This window comes from Podarcis gaigeae (assembly GCF_964106915.1).
Source record: "Podarcis gaigeae genome assembly, chromosome: 12".
NCBI lineage: Eukaryota > Metazoa > Chordata > Lepidosauria > Squamata > Lacertidae > Podarcis > Podarcis gaigeae.
In genome coordinates this window covers 31,164,325-31,191,990 of record NC_139688.1, presented here as the reverse complement: position 1 = coordinate 31,191,990, position 27,666 = coordinate 31,164,325, and the positions used below count along the sequence as shown (strand labels likewise).

General features: G+C 41.1%; 1 protein-coding gene across 5 annotated transcripts in view; it reads left to right on the top strand.

Annotated features, from left to right (window-relative positions):
• THSD7A (thrombospondin type 1 domain containing 7A) overlaps positions 1-27,666 on the top strand; it is a 265,935-nt gene that overhangs the window by 145,323 nt on the left and 92,946 nt on the right. For 3 of the 5 annotated variants that reach the window (XM_083705190.1, XM_083705193.1, XM_083705192.1), the window contains exons 4-7: positions 226-474; positions 3,300-3,481; positions 8,466-8,621; positions 12,473-12,676. In XM_083705190.1, coding sequence (XP_083561316.1) covers positions 226-474; positions 3,300-3,481; positions 8,466-8,621; positions 12,473-12,676 — 791 coding nt within the window. Of the gene's footprint in view, positions 1-225; positions 475-3,299; positions 3,482-6,595; positions 6,665-8,465; positions 8,622-12,472; positions 12,677-27,666 lie in introns of all 5 variants that reach the window. The other 2 variants (XM_083705189.1, XM_083705191.1) reach the window with 1 other exon arrangement.

Genomic DNA, 27,666 nt, shown 5'->3' with positions numbered 1-27,666 from the left:
AAGTTAGTTATCTTATTACAAACAGATTAAATAAGCCTCTCCTCTGATTCTTGGCCATCTAAATTTCTAGAACAAGGTGCAGAAATGTCTGTTTCATGAAGTAGAAATCACGTCCCAGAAGATATGGGTATAAGAAGGCACATTTTATTGTGCAGTGTGTATCATGCAGTCATAAAAATTAATAAATGCATACATTTTTCTGAGTACCTTAATGCTCTTTTACAGCTTTTGCCAACAAGAGACGCTACCAATTACCTTCCAGTCCTGTGTGATCACTAAGGAATGCCAGGTGTCAGAATGGTCTGAATGGAGTCCATGTTCCAAAACATGCTTTGATTTGACATCCCCCAAAGGAAATCGTACAAGAACACGGACCATTAAGCAGTTTCCTATTGGCAGTGAAAACGAGTGTCCAGAGCTAGAAGAAATGGAACAGTGCACGTCTCAAGGAGATGGGGTGGCTCCGTGTATCACGTAAGTATTGACATGTCTCTAGACCTTCAGCAATGGGTATGCCTGGGACTCCCGTTATTCTTGCAGCCTGGGAGCTGCTGCAGGAGCCCTCTATTTTGCATTAGGGAGGTGATGTGTGAAGCCCAGGGTTACATTTCAGATAAATAAATAGTAATGGAAGGAGCCCATTCTTTCTATAAGGTTACCATGGCATGGGTCAGAGCTCCAGTGTGAGCTCCAGTCACATAGCCCTTGCCTTCTCCCATTACCCATTGGTGTGGGAAGGAACAATACTACTGAAACTTCTATGCCACCAGACTAACATGTATCAAACTTGCTTCAACTAATATGGAAACAGTTTCTGGTTTTCTACTGGGGTGTGCTTAAGTGTTCAGTACAGATTAGAAGGCCCCATACCTTAGTTGGTCAGTCAAGCTCATTCCTTTAGGGTGAAAGGAAGCAAATATTTACAGTTATCCAAAATAGAGCTACCACATTCACATGTGGGGTATTTACAAGAATTTACAAGAATTCCAACATTTTATAAGGAACAGGTAAAATGACCAGTTATATACTTTTTTTTAACCCTGGGAAGGAGATTCTGGTTTTTCAAGGAATTGCTGTTGCCAGCGGTTGTGGTGATAGCAGCACTTGGAGAAGAGCTTTTTTTGGCCACCTCCAAATGCATCTTGAATTATGTACAATAAAACCATTTTGGGTCCTGGTAAATAGACAAAAAAGAGGTTGCTTTGAGCCTGCCACCTTAAAAGCGTTCTTTGTCATTCTTGGAAATTTCGCAATATTGCGATCACCCTTCTTGTGGGCTCTAGTTCTTTCTTTCAAAATTTTTGAATAGTCCTTGCAAGAGTTCGCTTTCAAATGTAATTCTGGTTTATAATGTGTTTACTGTAGTGGCGCAGGAAGAGTTTTGAAAGCTGCAGTTAATTAAAACTTAAGCACAAACACCATGATATTGTTATGGAGCTATCTAAAAAATATACTACCCTGTGTAATGGATGAAGCCAGTGAACCAAAAGTACTCAAGATCATGTTTCCAATGGTGTGTAACACAGAATTTCACAAGTGGAACATCACTGCAGTTCAGCCAATGGCAAGAGCGGGCTCACAAGTGATAATCAACAGCCATGTTTTTATGCACGCGCGCGCACACACACACACTTTATTGTGCATTAGATATATATAGGGATATCCACTGGCTCTAGGAAATGAGTATGCCCATAATTTAGAAAGAAATTCCAGTTTTTATATAGGAGAGGGGCATTAGTTGCCTTATCTTCAATGTATTGCCAACTGGTATCCGTCTCAGCAAGCTGGTACCAGAGTTTCATTTTGGGAGTAAATCAACGTAATTGCTGGACAAGAGCAGTATTTTCCACAGAATATTTTTTGCAGCAAATTCTCAGTCTCTGAAGTATTCTACACACAGAGGGATAAAAGACCCGTTCTGTGTGCAAGGCTGATAAATATTCCTTGAGCATCCTGATGTCTTCAGCGACTGGTCAGTAGGGGAAAGATCTAAAAGTAGCAGTAAATAAATTAGTCCTGCTTAGAGCCCAGAAGACGTGGCAGTAAGCAGTTTAGATTCAAACGATTTCTTTAATGTGCAGCTTCTAATTGAGATTAATATTAGCACATGAACATAGGGAACTGTCTGGGTTCCCTCCCCTCCTCCCACGTTTAATCTTCTCTTTCATTTTCTGGGAAGGAGTCGCGGAGTGCAATAGTATGTATGCCTACTCAGAAGTAAGCCCCTTTAAACTGCCTGGTTAGTGTGTATAGTACAGGATTGCGGCCTTAGCAAAGCTATTTTTGATGTTGTGTTATTTTGCTTTGCTGTCTTTGATTGTGGGGCATTGTCATTCTTCTCGGAAGAAAAGAAATATCATTCTCCATCTCCCGTGGCCTGTAGAAATGGTTCCCTTGATATCTGCTTAAAGCGCTGGTTGTCTTGTGACATTTCTTTCGCTTCATAAGGCTGATTGAGATTTTTAACTCTGTATCAGATCTTTTTTCTCTGTGCACTGGGCTGATTGGAAAGCTCACAGCTTCTGATCATTCATCATTGCTCAGCAGGGAGGCCTGAGCATTCCAGAGAAACCGCCATCATCTTGACAATGAAGGAATGAATATATATATATATATATATATATATATATGAGAAGCAGAAGTGAATAGGGAGCAAAAGCTATAGCTATGCATGATAAACTTTTCTGTTTCTTATCAAAGGGAAACTGAAAGTTTCTAATTCCCTTCCCTGCATGCAACATTTTCAATGTATACGTGTTTATCTTGGATTTCCTTGTGTTTTCATTGCATTGTTTTAGCTTCAGATTGTTGCGGCAGCTTACCCAGGCACTCCGTTTTGCCTCCATTCAGGCAGCAATCTGCCTGTCGGTTGTAATACATAAATAAATCTATTCATTCTTTCAATAATTATCTGTCATTTAGTGTAAATAAAGCACTCCTTTCTAACCTGGAATGCTGGATTGTATATAGACTAATAGCGCTATAGGCTTAATGCCCCTTGATCTCTAGGTAAGCGGTATAGGATTGTAGCCTTACTTAGATGAACATCATTCCCATTGAAACCAGTGGGACCTAAGCCATGGCAAGCTTGTACTGCTGATTTTAAAGGGACCTAAATTCAACGAATGTAGTCTGTATCTGAACCATTTTAGCTAATTAAAAAAATAAACCTTTGGATTGCTTCCCTGCTGATAACGAAAGCCAGAATGTTAAGACACTTTGCTTATGACGTTAACTTTGATTGCTTTATCGTGCATTTCAGTTGCTAGTTTTATCAAATGGCAATTTATTTGATTCAGGTATGGATGGAGAACCACAGAATGGACAGAATGTCGCATTGACCCTTTACTAAGCCAACAGGATAAACGCCGAGGAAATCAAACAGCTCTATGTGGAGGTGGGATTCAGGTTCGGGAGGTATATTGTGTGCAAGCTAATGAAAATCTCCTCTCCTATTTAAATACCCTTAAGGAAAAAGAAGGTATGTTTGAAACAATAACAAATGAATTAACATAAATGTTAAACCTTCCAACGTTACCATTTTCAGTTCTCTTAAAATCACATTTCAGTTATAAGGTATAAATGCTTTCTGAGTTATGACATTTGTGGAAATGTGTAGCATAATGACTACAAGACTGGGCCACAAATCAGGGAGTCTCTCTGGTTTGATTCTCATCGTTGCTGTTAATACATTAGGTGGCCTTAGGCAACCCATTCTCAGCCTTATGTCCCCTCACCTGCAACACAGGTGACAGTAACTTACTTTACTGGGTTATTGTCAGGATGAAAACCACATAATGTGCATGAATCAATTGGAAGTGTATACAAATGTGAAGTTTTTAAAAATTATTATTATTATTATTATTATTATTATTATTATCATCATCATCATCATCATCATCATCATTATCATCTTTAATTGGCCATTGTTTCTCAACTGAATGTTAGGAATTGCTAGTTCAGCACCAAATACCCACCTGCTTCAAGTATCCAATGAGCAAAGATGCGTATCTTGTAACTCAGTGCTTCGTACACCTGTTACCTGAGATCCTTTAACCAGAGAACTGGGGCTGGCATAGGACACATACAACATATGTGCTCTATCACTGAATTCTACCCATTCTACTTATTTGATTGCCCTCAAGTTCCTTCACCATGCATAAAGGATCTTGCCAGCAAAAACAGTTAATTCTGTCATGCAATGCAGCTCCAGGTTGGTGACCCAGACACTGTTTGGGGTCAGTGGTATCTGATGTTTACCGCAGCCATATGCATTGGGGGACCAGGACAATGCTAGCATTGTGAAATATATGAGAGCAGCCAAGTGATAACTGTCATCAGGAAGAAAACTATTTCTATTTCAGAATCCATTTGTAGTTCTTCAGAAGCTCAATTTCTCATTTAAATGAAAAGTTTATCTTTACATTCCCTTCTTATATTACCTGAAAAATCTCTTGAGTCTCACAACCCCTCTTCTCATTTATAGTGGACAATGTTCCATTTAACAGTGTGTTGCTATGATCTCCCTCTTTTTTGCATGCCTCCCACAACTGAAGGCTGCCCGTGCCAATCTTGTCCTCTCCAGATGTTTTATTTATTGAATGAATTAATTTATATGCCGCCCCTTCATCAGAGACACAGCAAAAACTTTCTAAAACAGTTAAAACATTCTAAAAGCAATTACAGTTAAAAGTATCTGAAAGCAGTTACAGGTCAGGACTTTCTAAAAGCAGTTAAAAACATTCTCCTGTCCAATGATCTTAAGGTTGCCAGGAACAGCATTCTTCAGCCAAATGCTTGGTAAATAGGAATGTTTTCATATTCCTCCTGAAAATTAATCATGTTAGAGACAGGCACACCACACTAGGGGAGGGCATTTTACAACTGGGGAACCACGGCTGAAAAGGCCCTGCCACAGGTCAGCACTAACTGGGTGGCCCCCAGTGGCAGCACCACCACAGCCTCACCTCCAAGATTTCATGTGCTAGTACTAACACCCTGAATTGGGCCTACTAGGTCATTGGCAGCTAGTACAGAGCTTTCAGGACTGGTGTCACATGGTCCCATTGGGGCTGTCCACTTCCCAACCTAGCAGCTGCGTTCTGCAGTGGCTGCAGACTCTGGACCATCTTCAAGGTAGCTCCACATAGAGTTTTGGACTAGAGCCCCAGCCCACATTGATGTGCTGGTTGGGAGTGATGGGAGTCCTTGTCCAAAACATCTGGAGTACATCAGGTTGATGAAGGCAGCCTTAAGGTTACAGTATATTTATGAATCTAAGAAATCTTCCATGGGCATGGAGATTGCAAAAGAAAAAGGCTCCATAGACCACCCCATAGAATCAGCATTCTATCAGGTTAATCTCTCTCTAGCAACTTGTAAAGACAAAGAGACTGTCCCTTCTCTGTATATACCGGCATTGAAATGGGAATTTTACAAGTTCACAAAACTCTTGATAACTTGCACTTGCAGAATTGCACAGGAGAACTTAACCAGTGGATTGTATCTTTAAGTAAGTGACATGCTCTAAATAAGTGAAGCAATTGTATGGTAGAATTTAACAATATAGATCTCACTCCTTCTTTAATGGTATAAAACAATTCATAAAACCCAAATAAACTTGAATAAAATGCATCCTAGCCCACAGTTTCGAACGACCTGAAACACCCACAATATATTCTGGTATTAGGCTGTACACATTGACTTTTAAAGAAATACAGCCACAGAGGTGTCCTTAGCTTGTTTCAAATAAGAATGATGTTTTAGAGACCCAGAACACGGTCTGTGCACACGGAGGTGTTACTTGAGAAGGCTGGATAGCCAAGTGCCGATTTTGATCCAGATACTTGGATCAAACCATTCTTGCTCTGCGTGTGGCACATATTTCGACCCAATAATAATGATGGAAGTACATCATTTTTATAATGCAGACCATCTGAGAGGACAGGGCAATCAACCAGTCAGTGAGGAAGAATCAAAATGTTTGTACCATTTAGATGGTGACAGTAAGTCTTGCACAAAGAAAGACGTTAATAAAGCCAGCAACAAATTTCCAAAGGGGATCAGGAGTTCAATAGTCCATAACATCTTTTCTTAGTATAGCCTGACATCAAAGCTATTCTTGTTAGAATGTGTTAGGAGAACTGGAGACTATTGAACTGCTCTGTCTCAGTAACCTTCCCTAGAGGTTCAGCTAGTAAAGAGAGAAAGTTGAGCTTATGTTTATAAAGCTGTAGGAGGCAGGAGGACATCACAGGGGTAAACTGTATTGAGATTTCTATGTATTATTCAAAGGTGATGTGACCATCCCACACCTGGTCTCCCTCACACACAGGCCTGCATATACACGTAGGGACACAAACACACACACACACACACACCCCTACCTCCCACTTCTCTGCCAGTCTGTGCCGATCAGCACAGTCTGAACTAGCGAATGGCAAACAAACAAAGGGAACTCAACCACTATAGCTGTCAGATGCTCCATACTTGCAGTGTAAGCTGTGTAATTCTAAGCAGCTCGTTCTGTCTTAGGCTGTCTTAAAAAACCTCCGTTCTCTTGTATTCATGGCGGTCTTTGTCCCTGCTATTTCAGAAAGTCAGTCACAGAGCACATCGAGGGCTAGTGCTGCACCACTTCTATCAATCACTTTTGAAATAACAGGTATGTAATTGAGGCCTTCAGTCTGACGTTTCACTGAAACACGTCTAAGGACTCGCTCTTCAGTTTGAGAAAAGTGTTTTGGCTGTATAGAGGACACACCGCTCTATTAAAAACAAACAAACCAGTTTCTCTGTTTCTGAAGCTGTGGGCTTTCACATTAAAACGTTGAAGATATTAAAAAGAATGATAAAAGAGCATAACTGATTACACTTCAGCATGCATGGAACAATATGGATAAACTAGAAATTTATTTATTATATACCTTTTAATGCATTTAGCGACTCCTTTACTTCCTGTGCCGTACAAAACATTGTGACTTACATGATCTATTGCTTATAAATCTTAATTCAGAAAGTAAGGGGTTGCTTTCACCTGCATGTGCAAAGCTGGGGTGCCTTCCAGACGTTGTTGGACTTTAGTTAGCATGGCCAATATAGTCAGTAATAGTGGGATTTGTAACCCAACCACCTTTGTAGGACACCATACTGACTACTCCTGGTTTGGAGAGCCTTTGGTTGCTATCACAAGGACTTTCTTGGCAGTGGCCGCACAGTGAAATTTAATTCCTTTGGATTCTAGGCAGGCCTCTTCTCAGTTGGCCACAAAGACCATCTTTTTTCTAACCATCAATGTTTTCTATACCAGGAGTATAGAATGGAGGTGATATTGAAGTCTACTGCAATTCCTTTTTCATGGCTGTGTTGTTAATTTCTGTGCTGGGATTAGGTTTTAGTGTTCTAAATGAATATTTTAAATGGTTTTATTTGGCTGTGTATTTATGTTGTGAGCCACTTTGTGGAGCAATAAATTATGCAATTTCATTGCAACCTCAGTTACTAGAGTAAAGGATTTCCTAGAGTGAAGTAGCTTTGTTGGTAATTAAATAAAAAAACCCCTTCCTCCATATATGCGATCCTCTTCTGTAAATCTGATACAGTGAAATTGTGCAAGATGATCCTCAAGGTTTGGGCTGGAGATATCACTATAGCATGCACCATTCACAAGACTGGGCTGGAAACAGCACGGACCAGCTTTTCTTCTCTTTTTTTAAAGCTAAAAATGGAGCCTTGGTGTTCAGAGGCAGTATACTTGTGATTGAGTTACCTCACAGCTTATGTGCTGTTTATCCCAGTGGTTATGGCTGGCTATTATTGGAGAATCCAGCTAGTCAATTCTTATTGCTTGTCTCAAACTAGTTTGTGTGATGTGCTCCCTGCTATCTCAAGAGTCATAGAAAGCTTCCTAAGGAGATACACTTTGCTTCTATTTCCTGTGCCATTGCATGCATGTACCCGGGGAAGGGATCCTCATAGGCCACTGGTTTAATAATTCTGTCCGGCTGTAGCATACAGAAAGCACACTGCTGTCATTTCCCCCTCTTGCAGGAAAGAGGGGTTTGAGAAACTACACAGCATATGTATACCTATTCAAACCTCCTTTTCTTTAACAGTGTGGTCTGAAATAGCCTTTTGAAAGTGGTGTCATTGCTTATGGCGCAGCTGTGTTTTCGTTGCATGGAATGGAAGAACAGAATGCTTGGAAATTATGCAGCATTTTCAGAGATTTCCAAACGTCATGTCTTGGATATGAACTAGCTGTAGTATAGCTTCTAGTACAGCTTCCTGGGCTCTAACCGCCTGCCCCCCATTTCAAAAACTAGAGGGCACCAGCTTGAGGAAGACCGAATTAAAGAGATGAGAAAGCATTCTGATGGGTAGCAGTGTTGACTTGCAGCAAAGCTTCATTCATGTGTGAAATAAAAACAAAGAACCCCATTGTGTTGTCTTTTTCTTCCCTATAGCATCTAAGCCAGTGGACTACAAACTGTGCACAGGGCCAACACCTAGCACAACACAATTGTGCCATATTCCGTGCCCCATAGAGTGTGAGGTATCAGCCTGGTCTGCTTGGGGGCCATGTACCTTTGAAAGCTGTGATGACCAACAAGCCAAAAAGGGTATGTGCATTTTTAATATAAATGGGTATTAGTTGCTTTTATTGCATACTTAGCTATGTTAGAATAATGTTTGAGCTCTAGGTTGATTTTGACATAAGCCTCGTATACAGGTAGGTGGCCAGTGCCACCAAAATTTGATCAGAAAGAGACTTCCATGTTTGCTGCCAATATTAAATAGGAATTCAAACAGGCATTACTGCCTTAGTTTCAGAACCTTAAGGCAGTACTGTCTATCTGAATTCTTCTTTTATTGTAGCCATTGTTGATAATAAGGATTTCACTGAAGAAGGGGTATGTGTTGAGGACATCTCCCAACCAAAGGAATGTATATGTCCGAGATTTAACTCTTTATTGTCAAAGGTATAAGACAGTTGCTTCTACAGCTCTGGACACTGACCCACACCAATCTAGCATCTAGGCAGCAATTCCCAGGTCCGCGCCATAAGGAGAAATTGCAACAACTGGGGACTTCTCTCCCTCCAGCAGTTTATGTAGATTCCTCCTCTGGGCTGCACACACATAGCTAGAGACTACACCTGCTTGGAAGCTGCTTCTGCTCTTCCCACTTCAGTTCTCTCCTGGTTCTGGGAGACAGTGGTGCAGGGGGGAGTGGGGAAGCACCCGGCCCTTAACTGCACTGGCCTGCCTCTTCCTCCAACTCTGAAGCTTCCTGTGCCTCTGAAGCTCGCTCTTCCTCCTGGCTGGTACAGGTCCCCACAGACCATTGCCCCACTGTGTCCCCATAAAAGGCTCAGGACTGCAATACCCTGTGATCATCATCTGAGGCCCTTCTTCATGTGCCTCCTCCACGAGAGGTCCAGAGGGTGATAACATGGTGACAGGCCTTTTTGTGGTGGCTCCCTGTTTCTGGAATGCTCTCCCCAGGCAGTCCCGCCTGGTGCCTTCATTATATATATGAAAACATTTCTCTGTATCCAGGCCTTTGGCTGATTAAACAAATTACGGCTTTTTAAATGTGTTTGTGGGAGCAGGGTGGAGGGGTTATTGGTTTGGGTTTTTATGTACTTTGTGTTTTCATTTTGTATTTTTATGTGGTAAACTGCCCCATGATCTTCGTTGAGAGGGTTGTATACAAATAATGTTAAGAAGCAGCTACAGTGCTTTGGAGACCAGTAGAGGCAAGTCAGAAAACAGGGTGGACTCGCCAGTATTTCAGAGAAGGAAATATTTCTGCAGAGAAAGTCACCTTCACTCACAAACAGAAATCCCCATGGACTTAGTTATGGCATTTTTGACACCATCCATCTGGAATGATTTGTGCTCACGAAATAGCCAAGCATTCAGCTTCCAAAGAAATATTTTGCTCTTCAAAACATTTATGTGTACATAATAAAACCATTCCTCTCAGCGAATTGCAGGGACATTGCAATGGTTTGCTCCAGGAATTTACAGTAGCATTTTAACTGGAGCTGCACCTGAGATATGTCAAAGAACCAAACTAACCTTGCAGAACAGTCAAACGCATCTTAAACACCTTAGTCAAGTTCACCTACAAAGCACGGGTGGGAAACTCTACACCAGAGGCAAGTAATCTGCCACCCTCAAGATGTTGCCAGACCACAGCTCCCATCATGCCTGACCATTGGGCCATTCTGCCTGGGGCTGATGGGAGTTGGAGCCCAACAACATCCAAAGGGCTACAGGTTCCGCACTCCTCCTTTCTACCAAAAAAGTTCATGGAGAGTAGAACAAAATCAGCCTCTCTTCTGTCTTACCTCCCCATTCCATCTAGCTTTTAAGTGCCCCGCTGCCCCAAGGCTGAGATACTGGAAGCGAACTGTGGTGGGGATTGCTGGAAACCATAGAGTGGAGAGAAGGCAGCAGTCTTCCTTCTTCCCTGTGCTCTCCTTTTTCTCTAAAGAGTAGACTCTACCTATTTTATATGTGAATGGGGCAAGCATCTGTTTAACGTGCTGGCCCCAATTGCACCACCTTCATGCTGTTGTCCCTTCCTCTGACCTACCAGTTTTGCAATTTCTGCTTCTTAGTCTGCACCTGCACCCCACATTATTGTTGCATCCTTTCCCTTTCCCTTTCCCTTTCCCTTTCCCTTTCCCTTTCCCTTTCCCTTTCCCTTTCCCTTTCCTGATGTTGTTTCCAGGGAGATCTACCCCCACCAACCTGTCTGCTGAAATCAGATTTGCACAGGTTGCAGGGGCTGGAGTATGCAAGAAAGAAGCTCTAGGTTAGTCACCTCTGTTAAGAATGGGGAAGATGCAGGAGCCACAATGAGGACCCATGAAAACCTGACGTAGATCTTATTAGCATGGCCCATTCCAAAATTTACCACAGTAATGGAGGCCAGATCCAGAAATATTTTAATCTTCAACAGTGAAAAGTCCCTTTCCAGGCATAACTGCTCACACACCCACATACAATCTTACCCTTCGCCGCCTTCACATTTCAGCTTCATTTTGAACACAGCCATTGTACTGTAACTTTAAAATCTATTTTTTCTTGAGGCACCTTGAGGCAAATAGTTGAAGAGAGACATAATTCATTTTACTTTTACTTATTCTCTTTCTGTCTTTGCCTTCCTCTGTTTTGGTGGGCTCCTCTTGCCTTTGGATTTGGAAGCAAACTGACCTCTGGAGTTTACTTAAACCTTTTAAGAAACATTCTGCAGGAATTACAAACGTCCCCCCTTTTTATTTGCTTGTTCCTATTTGCTACTTAATCAATACAAACTCTCCCCTCTCCTCTTTCTCATCTTATATTTTTTAGGCTGCAGTCCTTTATTACCTCCCCGGGAGTAAGCTCTATTGGACTCAGTAGGGCTTACTTTTGAGTAGACATATATGGGATTGTAATGTACATCATTCTCTTTTATTGATAAATATGTATATTTGTCAGCTTTTTAAAACCCCCTCAAACACTTATAGTTGTGATCCTTCTCTTTCTCTTACCTATATTTCGTGTTTCTGCTTCTCCTACACTTTTATTCCATTCTGTTTCTTTTCCTTCAGATTCAGTTATTCTTTTTTTAATGGCCCACATTTGCCTCAGAGCTGCCTCACAAAAAGCTAAATATATTCCAAGAACTAAGAGCTGAAGCCTGGCTACACCTTGAACTGAGCGCTGAAGATCAAGGTTTTATGCCATGCCTGCTCTTCAGTCAGAATTGCACTTTTCTGGATTTTTGGGTCATCAGAGACTTACTTGAGCAGCTTTTCTCCTCAGAGGTAGAGGATTAAAGTTTAGAAAACAAAGGCAATCTGAATATATTTGTTTTATGGTTGATGCTGTCAAATACTAAATCACATTTCCGATGTCAGTATGTAAAAATATGGCAAAAAAGCATGAGGTGGGAAGAGCCTTTCCCCCACCCATACATTTTTTAAAATTAAACCTCCTATGACTGCTTTCATGAGACAGGGAGGGCAAAGGTCAAACACACAGGTGACCAGCCTCACACATGAATTCTCTTCACATCCTCAAGTATATGAAAAGTATCTATATAAACAGAACAGGCAAATGTCAAGGGGTAACTCCAACATTATGCAACTTACCCAGCGGCTGCACTTGAAATGTGTTTTTCAGATTTATCTAACAAACACACACACACACACACACACTAACACTAACACTTGAACACACGATGCAAAAGTCGGCAGTTCATTGGCAAAAGTTCCAAGACTTTCAAGGATTGGATATTTTGTTATTTCAGAGATGTTAATTACATAAAGTCTTGTATTGAACAACGATGTCACAGCTGTCTTCAGGAAGCACTTAGCAAAAACCATACAGTTTAAAACGTGAATGGGAAACGATGATTATACCTCATGCATTGAAATCACTGTGATAATTGCTCCTTATTTCTCATACTCAAGGTTTCAAACTAAGGAAACGTCGCATTACAAATGAACCTACAGGAGGCACTGGCAACTGTCCTCATCTGCTTGAAGCCATCCCATGTGAAGAACCTTCTTGCTTTGATTGGAGGATAGTACGACTGGAAGACTGCATTCCAGACAATGAGAAGGAGTGTGGGCCTGGTACTCAGGTGCCACAGGTGGTCTGCATCAACAGTGATGGTAGGCTGATCTGCCCGTTTTCTGAGGTTTCTCATTCATTTATTCTGGGAAGTTGGTGTTTCACAGGGGAAAAAAGAAGGGAGGGGGAAGAAAAACCCTAGTCCTCTTGAGTTCCTATGATGGGAACTAGGATCCTGCGTGTACAGCAATGGAAATTTTACCGTATTTTTCGCTCTATAAGATGCACCAGACCACAAGACGCACCTAGTTTTTGGAGGAGAAAAACAAGAAAAAAAATATTCTGAATCTCAGAAGCCAGAACAGCAAGAAGGATCCTGTGCAGTGAAAGCAGCAATCCCTCTTGCTGTTCTGGCTTCTGGGATAGCTGCACAGCCTGCATTCTCTCCATAAGACGCACACACATTTCCCCTTACTTTTTAGGAGGGAAAAAGTGAGTCTTATAGAGCAAAAAATACGGTATTTTTATTTTGGCTCGAGAAGCCAACTGTTCTCCCTCCAAATTGCAAGTGCTGGCCCATCATTGTGGTACCATCCAGTAGTTCTACAACAAAATACAGAGGTCACCATGTTAGCTATCCCTGGAATAGACAAATGCTATGTTTTGAACTGTCTGCTGTTTTTTTAAAAAACGCAGATAGTATAGATGATGATAATGATAATGATGATGATGATGATGATGATGATAATAATAATAATAATAATAATAATAATAATAATAATAATTTATTATTTGTACCCTGCCCATCTGGGTGGGTTTCCCCAGCCACTCTGGGCGGCTTCCATAGAACCAAAAAATACACTGAAATATCACACATTAAAAACTTCCCTGAACAGGGCTGCCTTAAGATGCCGTTTAGGGCTTTAAAGGTGAACACCAGCACCTTGAATTGTGCTTGGAAACGTACTGGGAGCCAATGTAGGTCTTTCAAGACCGGTGTTATGTGGTCTTGGTGGCCGCCCCCCAGTCACCAGTCTAGCTGCCACATTCTGGATTAGTTGTAGTTTCCGAGTCACCTTCAAAGGTAGCCCCACGTAGAGCGCATTGCAGTAGTCTAAGCGGGAGATAAGTAGAGCATGCACCACTCTGGCGAGACAGTCCGCAGGCAGGTAGGGTCTCAGCCTGCGTACCAGGTGGAGTTGGTAGACAGCTGCCCTGGATACATATTGAATGGAAGAAGAGGAAATTGTTTGAAGAAAATGGGAGATAAAAACAACCAGCTGCACGCGTGGAATTCTGCACTCTGGTTGTAGTGTTCTGATTAAAGAGTGGCTATAGATTCGAAGCAAAATTTACTATACATGTTCCAGCAATGGATGTACCATAGATCTTGTACTATCAGAAAGTAAAGACTGGGTTTGGATTAGTTCAAATCACAAACAGTTGGTGGGTTGCCAACATTCCTTTACATGTGCCAAATTTATGCTGATGGAACAGCAGTGTGAATGAGGGGTGGATGTGTGTAATTGTTGACAGGATGGTAGGGAGTTATCAGAAATGTGATGTGAACTCCCATGCTCATTTACTATCTGAGTTGCCATTTTTATCATGCATTTTGACAGGCTAATTTTCACTAGTGTGAAGTGTCAAGGTTTTCAGTATTTCTTTAGAAGATGGAGGTGGAAATAGAATCGGTAAAAAAAGGAAAGGATAAGAATTTGCTTGGTAGATTGACTCAAATTTTCATTTCATTTTTTTTTTTTTAGTTGAATAGAATTCAAATGGAAATTAATGTTTCCCTCTCTGTCCAAATGCAGATTAATACTAATCTGTGGGCTATTGTTCCTTTGGCAGGTTAATAATATCTTAAGAAACAAAGTGTGAGGGCATGAGTACATATTTTTTTAAAAAATGTACATGGGGCTGCCATTGAAATTGATGATGCTGGGTTGCACTACGCTCCTTCCTTTCATCATAGGAATAGGCTTGGGTTGGCTGTAACATGTGGTTCAGCCCTTTGAAGTTGGTTTGACGGGTCATGTTGCGGAACATTTCCATGGGCAAAGGAAATGCTATTGTAGCATGGTTTGAAAGGGAAATAATTACATCATATTGATTTTTCACAATAATTGCTATATATGGCAACATGCATGTATAACATAATAATTGCTATATGGCAATATGCATGAATGTCTTCTATTAAAAAGTTAATTTGAAGGAATAGAAAAATAGGATGGGTGGAGAGATGCATATATACTCAGGGCTTTTTTTCAGCCAGAAACCAACTCAACAACTTAGGGTTGTCCACCAAAAAAAAGTGGGAGTTCCTGCACCTCTTTTTCTAGAAAAAAGAGCACTGTATATACTTGGATTTGCACAGCTATTTTCGCATATGCATCAACCAGGTGTAAAGGTAGGGAGTAGTTTGGTTAGTAATACTATAGTGTGCTCCAAACTGTCAATAAAATGTTTTTAAAAATGACAGTGCAAGTTGTGCGGCAGAGCCAGAGTCTTGTAAATGCTTCAGACAGATTGAAGCGAGAGGTCACCTGGTATGCCTTTAGCCGTTACACCAAATGTTATTTTGTAATTAAATTGGGCAGGGGGAATTGGAGTTGATTACTTGTGCACACAGAGCTGTATCTAGTCTTGCACTGTGACTCCAGATTTTGCTTTATAATTGAGTTGGGGCTCAACTGGGAAAACTAAGAATTAGAGTGTAAGCTTTATTTTCATGTAGCTAGCTGAGCGCATCATATGTCCTTTGCCTAACAACCCTGATTCTCCAAGGTGAGTTTTATTTGTATGCTGCATTTTCACAGTTCAAACCATGCTCAAGGCAGCTTGCAAAATGAAAATAAAAATACATAACTACAACATAATGAAAGTAGTCATAAGCAATAAATAGCATATTTAAAAATACAAAAACAAACTGAACAATTTTCACACAAATCACAAGATCTAAAACAAAGATATAAACCCCCACTCCCACCAGCAGTAACTGCCCACTCCAATAACAGTCCCCAAACATCCTAGCCAAGAGTCTGTTCAGCAGCCTCAGCTATTGTAGCTGGAGTCAGTCAGGGCCCCTCCCTCCCAGGCCAGGTGGAAAAAGGCATGCAAGGCGACTAGTTGGAGTTCTCCAGGGTCTCTTGCAGAGGCAAGGCTTTCCCATGCCTTTCTACCTAATCCTTTTAAGTTTTTGATCTTTAACTTTTGCCCCTTCCTCATATGGCCATGCACATCAGAGTGCGGCATACCTTTGCACCTGCAATAACATCAAATACAGCAAGAAAACACTTCCACAGTGTGGACTACACATAATAAACATGCAGCTTGCTATACAGCGTATACTCTTTGGGCGGTGTTCAACAATGTTGTAGCACAAGACTTTGGGCTGTGCAACGGAAGTCACCATCTTCTCTCCCCTACACCCCCCTAGATCTTTTCTGGGGGCTCCCCCAACCCTCTGGAGCAGATAGGGCAGGGGGATCAGGGAGGCAAGCAGGGAGAGGAGGAGGAGGAGGGAAGGTTTTGTTGCGCAAAGTGAAAGCCTTGCACTAGTCATGCAGTCGTGTCCAAACTATTTCCAAAGAGGGCCAGATTTGATGAAATGAAGGGCCATGGGGACCAACCAAAGGGCCAGCCAAAGTTGTTGACCTTTTTTAGGATTGAAGTTGTTGATTTTCACCCCAAAGTTGTTGAGTTTTTTTTTTAAGGATTGAAGTGCCACAAGGGCCAGAATAAACCAACTGGCAGGCTGGATTAGGCCCCCCCATGGTCTTTGTACATGCCTGGGGAAGTACTTTTGTTAGACACCATTTGGTTTTCTGGCAGCGCCAGGCTTGTTGTAGTACATCATTTATAGGAAAATGTCTGCACAAGTACTAGTGAAGAGTAGGCGATAAGTCTGCTCTCTGATGAACATCCACATTGGGCAGGAATGGAGATATCTTCCTAATTGTTCAGCCACATTACTACACGACGAGGTGATGGCTATAGCTGTCAAATGCTGTGTGTCTCAAACAACACTCACAGGCATGCCAACCCTTTAAGTCATAGCTTGTCTTGAGATTTCTCGGGGTTGCTTAATGGCAAAGCTCAAATCAAATTACACAGTCCTGAGCTTTCATTATAAAAGAGGACATTGTTAGCCCTTGAGATTTCCAAGGGAAGGATGATGCAGCTGATGAGGAGGCTACTAGGGCATTGCCTTTCCGCATGAAAGTGAGTTAACTGCCTTTCTCCTTCTCATCCTGCTTCATACAGTGTCTTCAGTATCATCTTTAGGAAATCCTGCATTTCTGTGCATGGTTCAGTGCAAAAAAACCCCAAACCCAGGCATTTGAGAAGTTTGGTGAAGCTGGAGCTGAGAGAATGGGAAAGACATTGCAGAACCACCTGCCATGATTGCTTACTCTGCTGTGTTGGTGTGTCATGGTTGGCACCTCCTTCCTGCTTCTCTGACAAACTGTAGGATGACCAAAAGAAGGAGTTCAGCATTAGGGTCTCCCCATAGTTCTGATAGGTCACCAGATAGGGCAACAGCATTCAGGACTGTAGGCTCCTCGTTCTCTCCCAGCCAGCTTCTGACATGAGGCATTTTTAGGAAAAGTAGGGCAGTAGCCAAATGTTAGAGCACTTGCTCTGTACAGAGTGACTGCTAGTCCATGTGCACAGAACTGAGCCAGAAGAAGAGGAGGAGGAGGAGTTTGGATTTGATATCCCGCCTTTCACTCCCTTTAAAGAGTCTCAAAGCAGCTAACATTCTCCTTTCCCTTCCTCCCCCACAACAAACACTCTGTGAGGTGAGTGGGGCTGAGAGACTTCAGATAAGTGTGACTAGCCCAAGGTCACCCAGCAGCTGCATGTGGAGGAGTGGGGAAATGAACCAGGTTCACCAGATTATGAATCTACCGCTCTTAACCACTACACCACCCTGGCTCTCCAGAAGGACCAAGGGTCTGATGCGGCATGAGAGATAGCTTCATGCATTCCTAAGTTTTGCTTGCTTTATCTGGTAATTTTAGGAGTGCCTTGACTGTATAGATGGAAATCCTTGCATAGCATACCTGAGAACGTGCTTCCTGTAGGGTGCAGTGCCTCACAAGTGAAGCAGTCTTTAGTTAAAGGGAATGTTCTTAGTGAAAATGGCACCATTCATTGACAAAGTACAAATAGGAAGTCTCCTTTTTGAAACCCTGGAGAGCCACTGTCTGTGTTGCTTTGAGCAATGGCCTCTGTATGCTCCTGTATAGCAATGGTAGAGGTTAGGGAGTTGTGCCTCCAAACCCTCGCACGGTTTATAACTTCCCTTCTCTAACAACCATCTCTAGTGGTTTCAGATGACAGCCAGTGCGAAGGCTGGGGCTATGTGCAGACTGTGTGCTTGGACGTTCATAAAATACTTCGCATAATTGTCCCGTGCAGCGCTGCACAGCACCTAGCAGCTGTGAAAGAGAAGAGGGAGGCTGGTACAACAAGATGCATAAGTTCTCAGTTTGTGTGAAGGAAAGGATCTTGGCTTAAGACTCCTTCATCTCAGGTGGCTCCTCTTTAGCTCTCCCTTCCCACAGCTAGTTACACATACAACTTAACTCCGATTTAAACAGCCAGAGTTTAAAACCTAAACCTGAAACAACACATTATCAAAGACTCATAAGTACTTGAAGTGTCTGTGCATTTCTTAGCCTCCTTTCCTGCCCCAGGGTTCTTTACTACACACTGCAAGAAGCCAGTGTGTTTTACATCTCGGGGGAATGGGGTGCTGCTGTACGGTAACTTCATTGCTTTACTATCAACTAAGCCCATAAAGCAGATCAGTATCTCCTTTTTCCTGCTCTCTGCATCATTTAATGTGTTTGAAATATAATTAGCTGGGATATTATGTTTAAACCTGAGGTCTCTTATTTTACAATTAGGCTCAAATAGCAGTGTCTGGGGGGGGTGTTGTGTATAATTAGGGATGAGCATGTCTATTCAATTTGTTGTAAAGAGAGGAGCCATTACAGCCATTCAGACAATACCGGGATAATAGATTTATCCTCCAGCGTTTCTGCCAGAGGCTTGTGATTGTCATTGCCTTTCCACAGTGCATGGCAGTAATCAGAATTTTAATTCAAGCTGGAGGGGAAGACCTGACACTTAGTACCCTAAGTTGTCATTGTCTAGAATATAATATACTCCTGTGCATTTTATTATTGTTGCTATTATTAAAAAAAAGCAGAACTTCTCTCCTCTTTGCTGACAAGGAAGTGCTGGGGATTTCTTTTTTAACTTGACTGCTCAGCCTTTAAATTTAGAGCAGCTGCAGTTAAAAAGAAGAAGAAAAAGCAATTCCCCCCGCTGCAAAATTAGATCAACGCCGATCATAATTCCTATCGCATGGATTAGTTGGCTAAAGGTCTCAGGTGATGGGTAAAGACTTTTCCATGCTGCAGATTAACCTTTGTGAACGGCAAAGGTACAACAAATGTAAAATGTGCATACAGAGATTAAGCAGCATTATTGTAGGGGTTCCTCTTTGCCTTGAAATGTTTTAGGTATTTCATTTTGAGATGGCTTAGTGGCAGTGCAAGGGGCCATCTTGACTGCTGTGATAAGTGTAGTGCTTCTGTATCCACTCTGCTCAGAAACAGTACAGAAACTGCAACCTCTCCCCACCTGCCATAAGCATTTCTCTGACTGAAATAATGCAGTGAAAGATTCTGTATTAACATTGCTGAGGAATACATAAATGTAGTAACCTAGGAAAAGAATAGTTGCTTATCTTAATTCCCCACCTCACAAGATGGGGATACCAGGACCATCATATAGTACAACAGTGGCAGTTTATATTGCTGCAGGATTCATAGCGCAACTTCTCCCACCACATTATTATTATTATTATTATTATTATTATTATTATTATTATTATTATTAAGATGGCACTTTTCCAGCTGACAATGTTTGGCAGTATTATAAATCGAGCTCCATTCTCTCTAGAAGTTATTCTCTGAGTCAGACTAGCTTTATGCAGATGTTGAGCTATGTGAAATCAGTGTATATAGGTGAGAGACAGAAATTTCCTCCCTCAGCCTTTGCACATTCCATGAACATCCTTCACAGATCCCCTAAACACACAAACTGTAGGCACATATGCTGAGCTGCCTGCTCAAAAAAACCTTGCTTTTATCAATTCATGTGTACTGGTTGTATCATTCGCAGCAGGGACGGGCAACTTGTGGCCCTCCAGATGTTGTTGGATTCCAACTCATATCAGCCCCAGCCATCATGGCCAAGGTTGAGTGGGACTCCAGTATCTGGAGGGCCACAGGTTCCCCACCCTTTATGTGGCGCCTTACAGTGAATGAGGACCTTCTTATCCATCTTCTGTCCCTTCAACCTCCACTTCATGCAGCCTGCTAGGGGGAATAGAGGAAGGAAAGTAGCTCAGTGGTAGGAACACATGACTTTGTATGTAGAGGGCCACTGGTTCAATCCCTGCGATCTCTAGGTAGGGTGGGAAAGATTCCTGGAAAGCTACTGTGAAATGAGTGTAGACAATATTGCTCTAGAATGGACTTCATGTTCCTTGCTGCTGAGATCCTGCTCCCCTTTCCCCATTTGTGTTCTCTATATGGCTTTTAAACCTCTACCTCTACCTAGGGTTAAATGAGATTTTGCACATGTGTTCAGCAGACCAAGTGTCCAAAGCTAATTGCTTTAGAGACAAGTACACAGAAAGTTTTGATCCGCTTCTCTGTAGAACTCTCACTGATTGCTCCACATTGAATAACCAAGCAGCCATCCATTTGGCTATCATCACCTCTACTGGGATCAATTCTCTTACTTAAAATATTTTTTATAAGCATAGAAAATAATACAAAATACTTAAATTACATATCTGTTTAAATATGTGGAGAGGTATGCATACATTTCCCTAATTGTGGTTGTTGTCGCCTCTCCAGATCCAAATCCCCTTCCCTTGTTCCTCTGTATGGTTTGCTTGTTTCTCCATGGGGCAGTTAGTTTTCCAAGTGACTCTGCTATAGCTGCAGATGAAACGGATTCCTGTGGACTATATGATAAGGTGCACATGCACCAAGTGTGCATCATTTCAACATTACAAGCTGGGACAGAACTACTGTACAACAGATGACCTGTTTCTGAATGTTTACGGAGAAAGCTTGTGAATATCAAACTGGTTTCTAATCAACCCTGTGGGAGTTTACCCACCACTATTTTAAACAAGACAGACAGAAACCAAGGATGGGAAAGCAACGATGTGGGAGGAAGGCAGTGCAAGACTGTCAAAAACGATTTGCCTATACCCATGACCTGTCTTCTTTGATGGCCCTTTTGCTAACGTAAATGATTTTCTTAAATGGTATTAAGCCTTGGAAATACTGTGCCGATGGATGAATGATATTTTAAAAATCCATCTTATTAGCCTATTATTTCCTCTGTAAGCCTGTCATGTTCATTTCCTTCACTCAGCTCTTGCTCGCTTATTGACCTTTCTTTAATCTAGACCACAATTTTTGTTGAGTTCTTATTAGTGTGAAATAATTCTTTTACCTGTTATGGAATATCTAAATCCTCAAGAGAACATCAGCTTCCTCAGCAGTAAGTTTAAAGACCTGATATATGTGATTTCAGTATAATGAACATCCAACTGTTGGGCAGCTCACGATCCGAGGACTGCAGAATCTAAGACCTAGTTCAACATCTTAACTGTAGAAACAATCAAAGCACCAGGAAGAGATTATCCATTTTATAAATTAATGCAAACAAGACAGGAGTTATAGGAAAGCTGTTCAATAATGCGTACAAACTGTTTTCAGCTGAGCTGTTCATGAAGCATAGCCCCCCTAACCATTTTGTTTCATTACAATGACTAACTTTGTTGAAACTCCAAGATTATTATTCTTTTGTTTCTTTATTTAACATTAATAAGTATGTTGTTTCATGGTGAAACAGAGTTTAGGTCCCAAAACCTAAAAGTCGATGCAATTAAAGAAGGCAGCATAGAGACAGGACATGATGGAATTATTTTGATCTATTATTCATGCTCATGGCTTGCTGGATGGTTTTCCTGCCTGAGCTGGATTGCATCCACGTTGTATTTATTGGTAGAAACGAGCCAGTGTAGCAGAGATAGGGAACCAGCTGTTGTTGGACCCCAATTCCAATCAGCCCCGGCCAGCATGGTCAGTGGGCAGAGATGGTGGCAGTTGTAGCCCAATACATCTGGAGGGCCCTGGGTTCTTTATCCATGCAATATATTATCACACACAGTGGTTAGAAACACACTAGAAATCTACAGTTAATAAAATATTCTAGATTTGCCCCTTCAGCATTTTATATTCCCCTTGCTCTGCTTTATTTAAATTTGGCCTATCGGTCGGATAGATTGATCTGTTTTGGTTCCATGACTCAGATTGATTTTACTCCCCTGCCTGTCTTCAAACTTAGTTCCCCCCCTCCCACTTTTCATTTTTACCAAAATGACACTTGATTGACTCAAGCCATGGGAGCAGCTTGCTATGCTTGACTATGATCAATACGCTGGTGTTCACTGGTCCTTATCATTCCCAGTATGACTGAATTAACAAATGAACCCTGAAAATGTTTCAAGTAGCTGTCAAATTGCACAGGAGAAGCCCACTGATATTGGACGCAAAGTGCTGTGCTGTTTCAGTGCACACCACCTGTGTCAGAAAACATTGACCATGGCACCATGCTATTTGTGTGAATTAAGAACTTAAACAATGCCGGTAACAGCCAAATCAGCAGTTTCTTTCTCTCCAACAGTTTCTGCTTCTTACAATGCTAGATTTTGGCTGCTGAAAAGATGTTACTAAATAACATATGGTGATTTTAGGATGCAATTTTTTAAAAAAAAATTGAATAAAATAAATCTAATAACCATGTTAATGGTGTTGGGCTTAATTGACAATTGGTTTGGCATGGTATTAAGCACTGTTTAGTCCTCATTTTTATTTTTCATGTATCTTTGATCAGGCAGGGAAGTTAACGCTTCTTACCCTGTGCCAAAGACCAGTTGCTCAAGCTTGCCTTCCTCTTGCGCAAGGCTGGTTACAATCCTTCCTGTTAACTGATGTTGCTCTGTAATCATGGAAGTGCAGGCCTGCATCATCCTCTTCCAGAGGCTTTGAGACCTAATGAGGTCTCAAAGAAAATGTCCTGGCCATGTTATATAGTGCTCTAGGCCATTTAGATTCTGATTGCAGCATTTCACAAAGAAGAAGTTAGTAGTTCTACTCCATTGTTCCCTTTCCTCGAACTTCTCCAGCAGAAAATTCAAAGTTGAAAGAGATCATATTATCAGGGGAGGAAAAAACAAGTTATCACAGCTTGAATGCCTGAGGATATTAGATTTTAAAATATATTTTCTGAGGTAACACGGTTATGGAAAGTGTTTGTTTCACACACTTGCTTAATATATCTTCTGTATATAGCTGGCAGATGGTGCAGTATTTTACAACTAAAAATACTTATTTTTTAGATTGGGAAATACTATTCCATTGCCTCTTTATTTTTTATCCCTGTTTGTTAAATTTAGACAGTGTCTACATGAGCATAAGCCTGATTGATGGTTGCAATATAAATGGAGATAAATATGATTTCCCATTAAGATACCTGAGAGTGGATTTGAGAAGATATTAATATTGCATCCCAAATGCATACCCATTATCTTAGAATGATACTGTATGTCACAGCATAACCACATGGATCTGTTTTGTGTGTGTGCGCACATGTGTGTGTAATTTTGCTCATTTTTAAAAGTAAATGAAAACCAAAGCTGTATCAAATTCACAAAAACAATGCATAATATATACAGTATTATTAATATTTCTGGAATCAGTACACCATATAGAATGAAAAATGTATTTAACAAGACTAAAATCTGTTTAACAAAACAACAAACAAGACCTGCTGGACAATGAATGAGCAGGTTTATTTAGTTCTCTTGGATACCAGCCATGTATCCAAGTAGGAAACAGAACTCAAACCCTTATGACTATATGAATTGAATTGAAAATGAATGGGGAGGGGGCATGGCTTTTGTTGCAGCCTAGGTAAAGGAAGCAAACCCTGGCATTGCTGAAGGGGATCATTGGCAACCAAGGTACTGAGGCCAGTTAAGAATGGACCAGTCTGCATAGTGAAGGCACCAGTGACTAGTAATAGCTAATAATGCCATTGACCCACCTTGGACGTTGTTCACCACCATTCAAGTGTAGTCACCCTTCAGTAAGAACAGAGCTTCCTCCCTATCACCTGTGCTCACCCAGTGGTAATGGGCAATTTAATCCTCTCTCTCCAGCACTCTGTGGACAGACTTGTACATGGATTTCCCACATTTCCTTTCGTTCATGAAGTGCAGGAAGCAGTATACAAAAGAATACTTACAGAAAAGGGAATATGCTACTCCTGAACAGCCTTTAAATCCCCACCTATGTCGGTGGGAGGAACTGTGTGGAATTTCAGCAAGCCCTTATTAAGCACTTGTTGTGGAGGGGGAATACTTTTCCTTCCATTTTTTTCTTCCTGGCCATGATTCATGTATGTGGCAGTGAGACATAGGAGTAGAAAGCAATTATTCCGCTTGCTTGTGAACAGTGCTTCTTCAAGCTTATAGATCTCTTAGGGATGGAATATATTACGGCTTATAATTATCTTTCCCTCCTTATAGTCTATTATCCTGGGCACAATATTTCAAGCAGTAGGGGATCTTTCCTCATAACATCACAGTCGTGCTTGGTTCTGTATACAGAATTATCCTGATTCTGCAAATATATTTTGAGCCTATAATTGCCTGATTGGTGGCATTTGCTATGTTGGTTAAATCTGTCAACATGTGGCAGACATGCGTCAGAAATCCTTAGCTAATGTTAGCTTTCTGGCCTTTAGGGACACTCACATCCCCTTCATACTTCATGGTGCGCATTGCGAGGTACCATTATACATGCAACAAACACATAATGTTTGCTCTCTTCCTCAGGTAGGATGTCATGAAGTCTGCAGTTCTGTAATTGTGACAAGAAGTGAAGTTTAAACAAAACCTGGTTACACTGTTTTATTTTTTTTCTTGCGGCATGCAGACAATTTGTAATTCAAAGAGAATCACAATCCCTGTTAAATATTCAAAATTAATGCTCTGCAGTGAACATAAATACAATCATTGTTTTTAATTAATGTTATTGAAAACAGCAGTGTTTGTGGAAAATTTATTCATCAGTGTCCTGAAAATGTTTTCTTTTCTGAAATCAGTCAGTGTGAGGAGGTCCAAACAAAATGTCACATGTGACTGATTTTAGCATAGAGACATTTATTATATTTAAACAACTAGGAGGGTGGGGGGGGGGAAATATCCCAACCCCACCAGCAGATGTAAGAAGAAGCCCTTGAACATTTGCCTTAATTGAAATCAGAGCTATTTTTACTTAGGCTTCTTAAAAGGAAATGACTTAAGAATATTAAGTATCAACTAATTAAGACTCTTAATTAAATGCAGATGCTGCTTAACAAGTAATTGACTTAGAGAATATGAATAGGAAATCAGTAACTCATTAAGTGCATACAAGTACAACTAACAGAGCCATGTAAGCTTGTCATGGCTTGATTGCAAAAAGTACCACCATTAAGTTATGATTCCATATATCTGTTAAAAACAAATAATAGTTGCTTCGTGTATTACATTTTTAGGTAACTATTTCAAGTACCGTACATGCGAACATGTTCAAATGTGACAACCCAGCTTATAGTCAAGGAAACATGATAGTTTGAAGAGGTTTTGTAAAGCATACTCTCCAGAACATTGAAATATTTTGGCTTGCTTTAGTTCATCCATTCTGAACTGCCTAAACTCTGCTATCTTTCCACTTTTAGAATACCTTATAAAATATTCAACAACAGAATGGTTATGCTATTATAAATCAATTTCCAAAATGCTTCTGTAGTTGAGATACTCATCATTCCGATGAAAAAGTATCATTTCTGCCTATAGTTGCAACAAAACATTTCCAAGTGTTTTACAAAATTTATAAAGTTCTTGGTATTCCCACCAAAAGTCAGTCTTTCTAGAAATCATTCATTGGTCTTGATGGTACAACTAAGCTGCTTCTTCTTCTTTGGTGATCACTCGTAGCCGAGTAAGATTGTCTTCCATAAACACGGTTTTAACAGTGAGCCCGTAAATGACTGTGGAGGCCACTTCTGGACCCACACGTCCTTCCACAGGGGGACATTGGTTTCCGGGCGGGAGTTGATCACGGTGTGGTTGCCAAGTGTGCCTTCCTCTTAGCACGTTTCTCCCTTGCATCCTGAGTTTGAGTGTCTTCAAAGTCCATGACACCTTTGGTAAAGGCTGTTCTCCAACTGGAGCGCTCACAGGCCAGTGTTTCCCAGTTGTCGGTGTTTATAATACATTTTTAAAGATTTGCCTTGAGACAGTCTTTAAACCTCTTTTGTTGACCACCAGCATTACGCTTTCCGTTTTTAAGTTCGGAATAGAGTATTTGCTTTGGAAGATGATAATCAGGCATCAGCACAACATGACCAGTCCAACGAAGCTGATGTTGAGGAATCATTACTTCAGCACTGGTGATCTTTGCTCCATCCAGTACACTGATAGTTCGCCTGTCTTCCCAAGTGATGTGTAAGAGTTTTCAGAGACACTGTTGATGGAATCTTTTGAGAAGTTGGGGGTGGCATTTGTAAGTGTCCATGTTTCACAAGTATACAGTAAGCTTGGTAGTACAATAGCTTTGTAAACAAGCATTTTGGTATCCCTGCGAATGTCCCGGTCCTCAAACACTCTGCACTTCAATCGGGAGAAAGGCGCACTCGCAGAGCTCAGGCGATGCTGGATTTCGGCATCAGTGTTGACCCTTGTGGAAAGATAACTGCCTAGGTAGCAGAAGTGATTGACATTTTCCAATGTTACACCATTGAGTTGGATTTGTGGCACTGCAGAGGGGTTATTTTGTACTTGTTGGTGCAGCACTTTGGTTTTTTGGATGTTGAGCGGCAGGCCAAGCTTTTCATAAGCTTCTGCGAAGATATTTAGGATGGTTTGGAGGTCATCCTCTAAGCATGCACACACTACGCTGTCATCAGCATACTGAAGCTCTATGACGGTAGGTACAGTAACCTTACTCTTTGCTTTCAACCTGCTCAGATTGAAGCGCTTTCCATCTAAGCACTTTGCTATTGACCCATTAAAAGAGTTACCAATATCATAGGCTATCAGCTTTCAACAGCAGTGAATTGGTCTGCTTTGTATTAAAAAGATGGTCATTACTGCTTCACACAAATGAGATGTAAATATTTCAGTAATTTCATAGAAATTGACATAATGTTTTACATGAAGCTGTGTAAACCTTGGCAGCTACAACCCAAAAACCCAAGGGGCCTTCTGGGAGTCAGTGTACTCAGAGTTTGCTACACTCCATCAATCACTTATTGGCCCTAGAGCATGACTTGAAGGCATCTGTAAACAGAAGTAGCATTGCGGTTTTCATGGAAAGCAAAGGACAGTGATAAACTAGTTTAGTTTTCCCACCTGTGCTTTTTTTACCCCGCAAATTGCATATGTCAGCCATATCTACAGTTCGGAGATTTTATGTTGTAGCTCAGCTCCTTTATATCAACATAAGTAGAAAACATAACGGGTTTTTAAAGATAGTGGGCTGGTTCCAGACTATGTTAGTCATTCAGTAGTCCCCCTGAAATCTATGAGACAAGCTAGTCATGGCTATCTCAAGTCCCATTGTTTCTATGAGACTACAGTGTGTCTAACTGTGGCTGCAGTCCTCACCCCATTTATCTGGGAATAAGCCCCACTGAACAGCATTATAACATTTTCTTTCTTTCTTTCTTTCTTTCTTTCTTTCTTTCTTTCTTTCTGTTTATTTAACAGCAAAAATGATGTAAGCCAGAGGGGAAAGTACCCATTGAATATTAATGTAGAATGGTATTATTCTACAAAAGCTAATTCTAAGCTGTGTCAGAATGTTGATAAAACAGCAGGGCTTTGGTATACAGGTAGCTGCTAACCTACCACCAAATGCTGAGCTCAAGA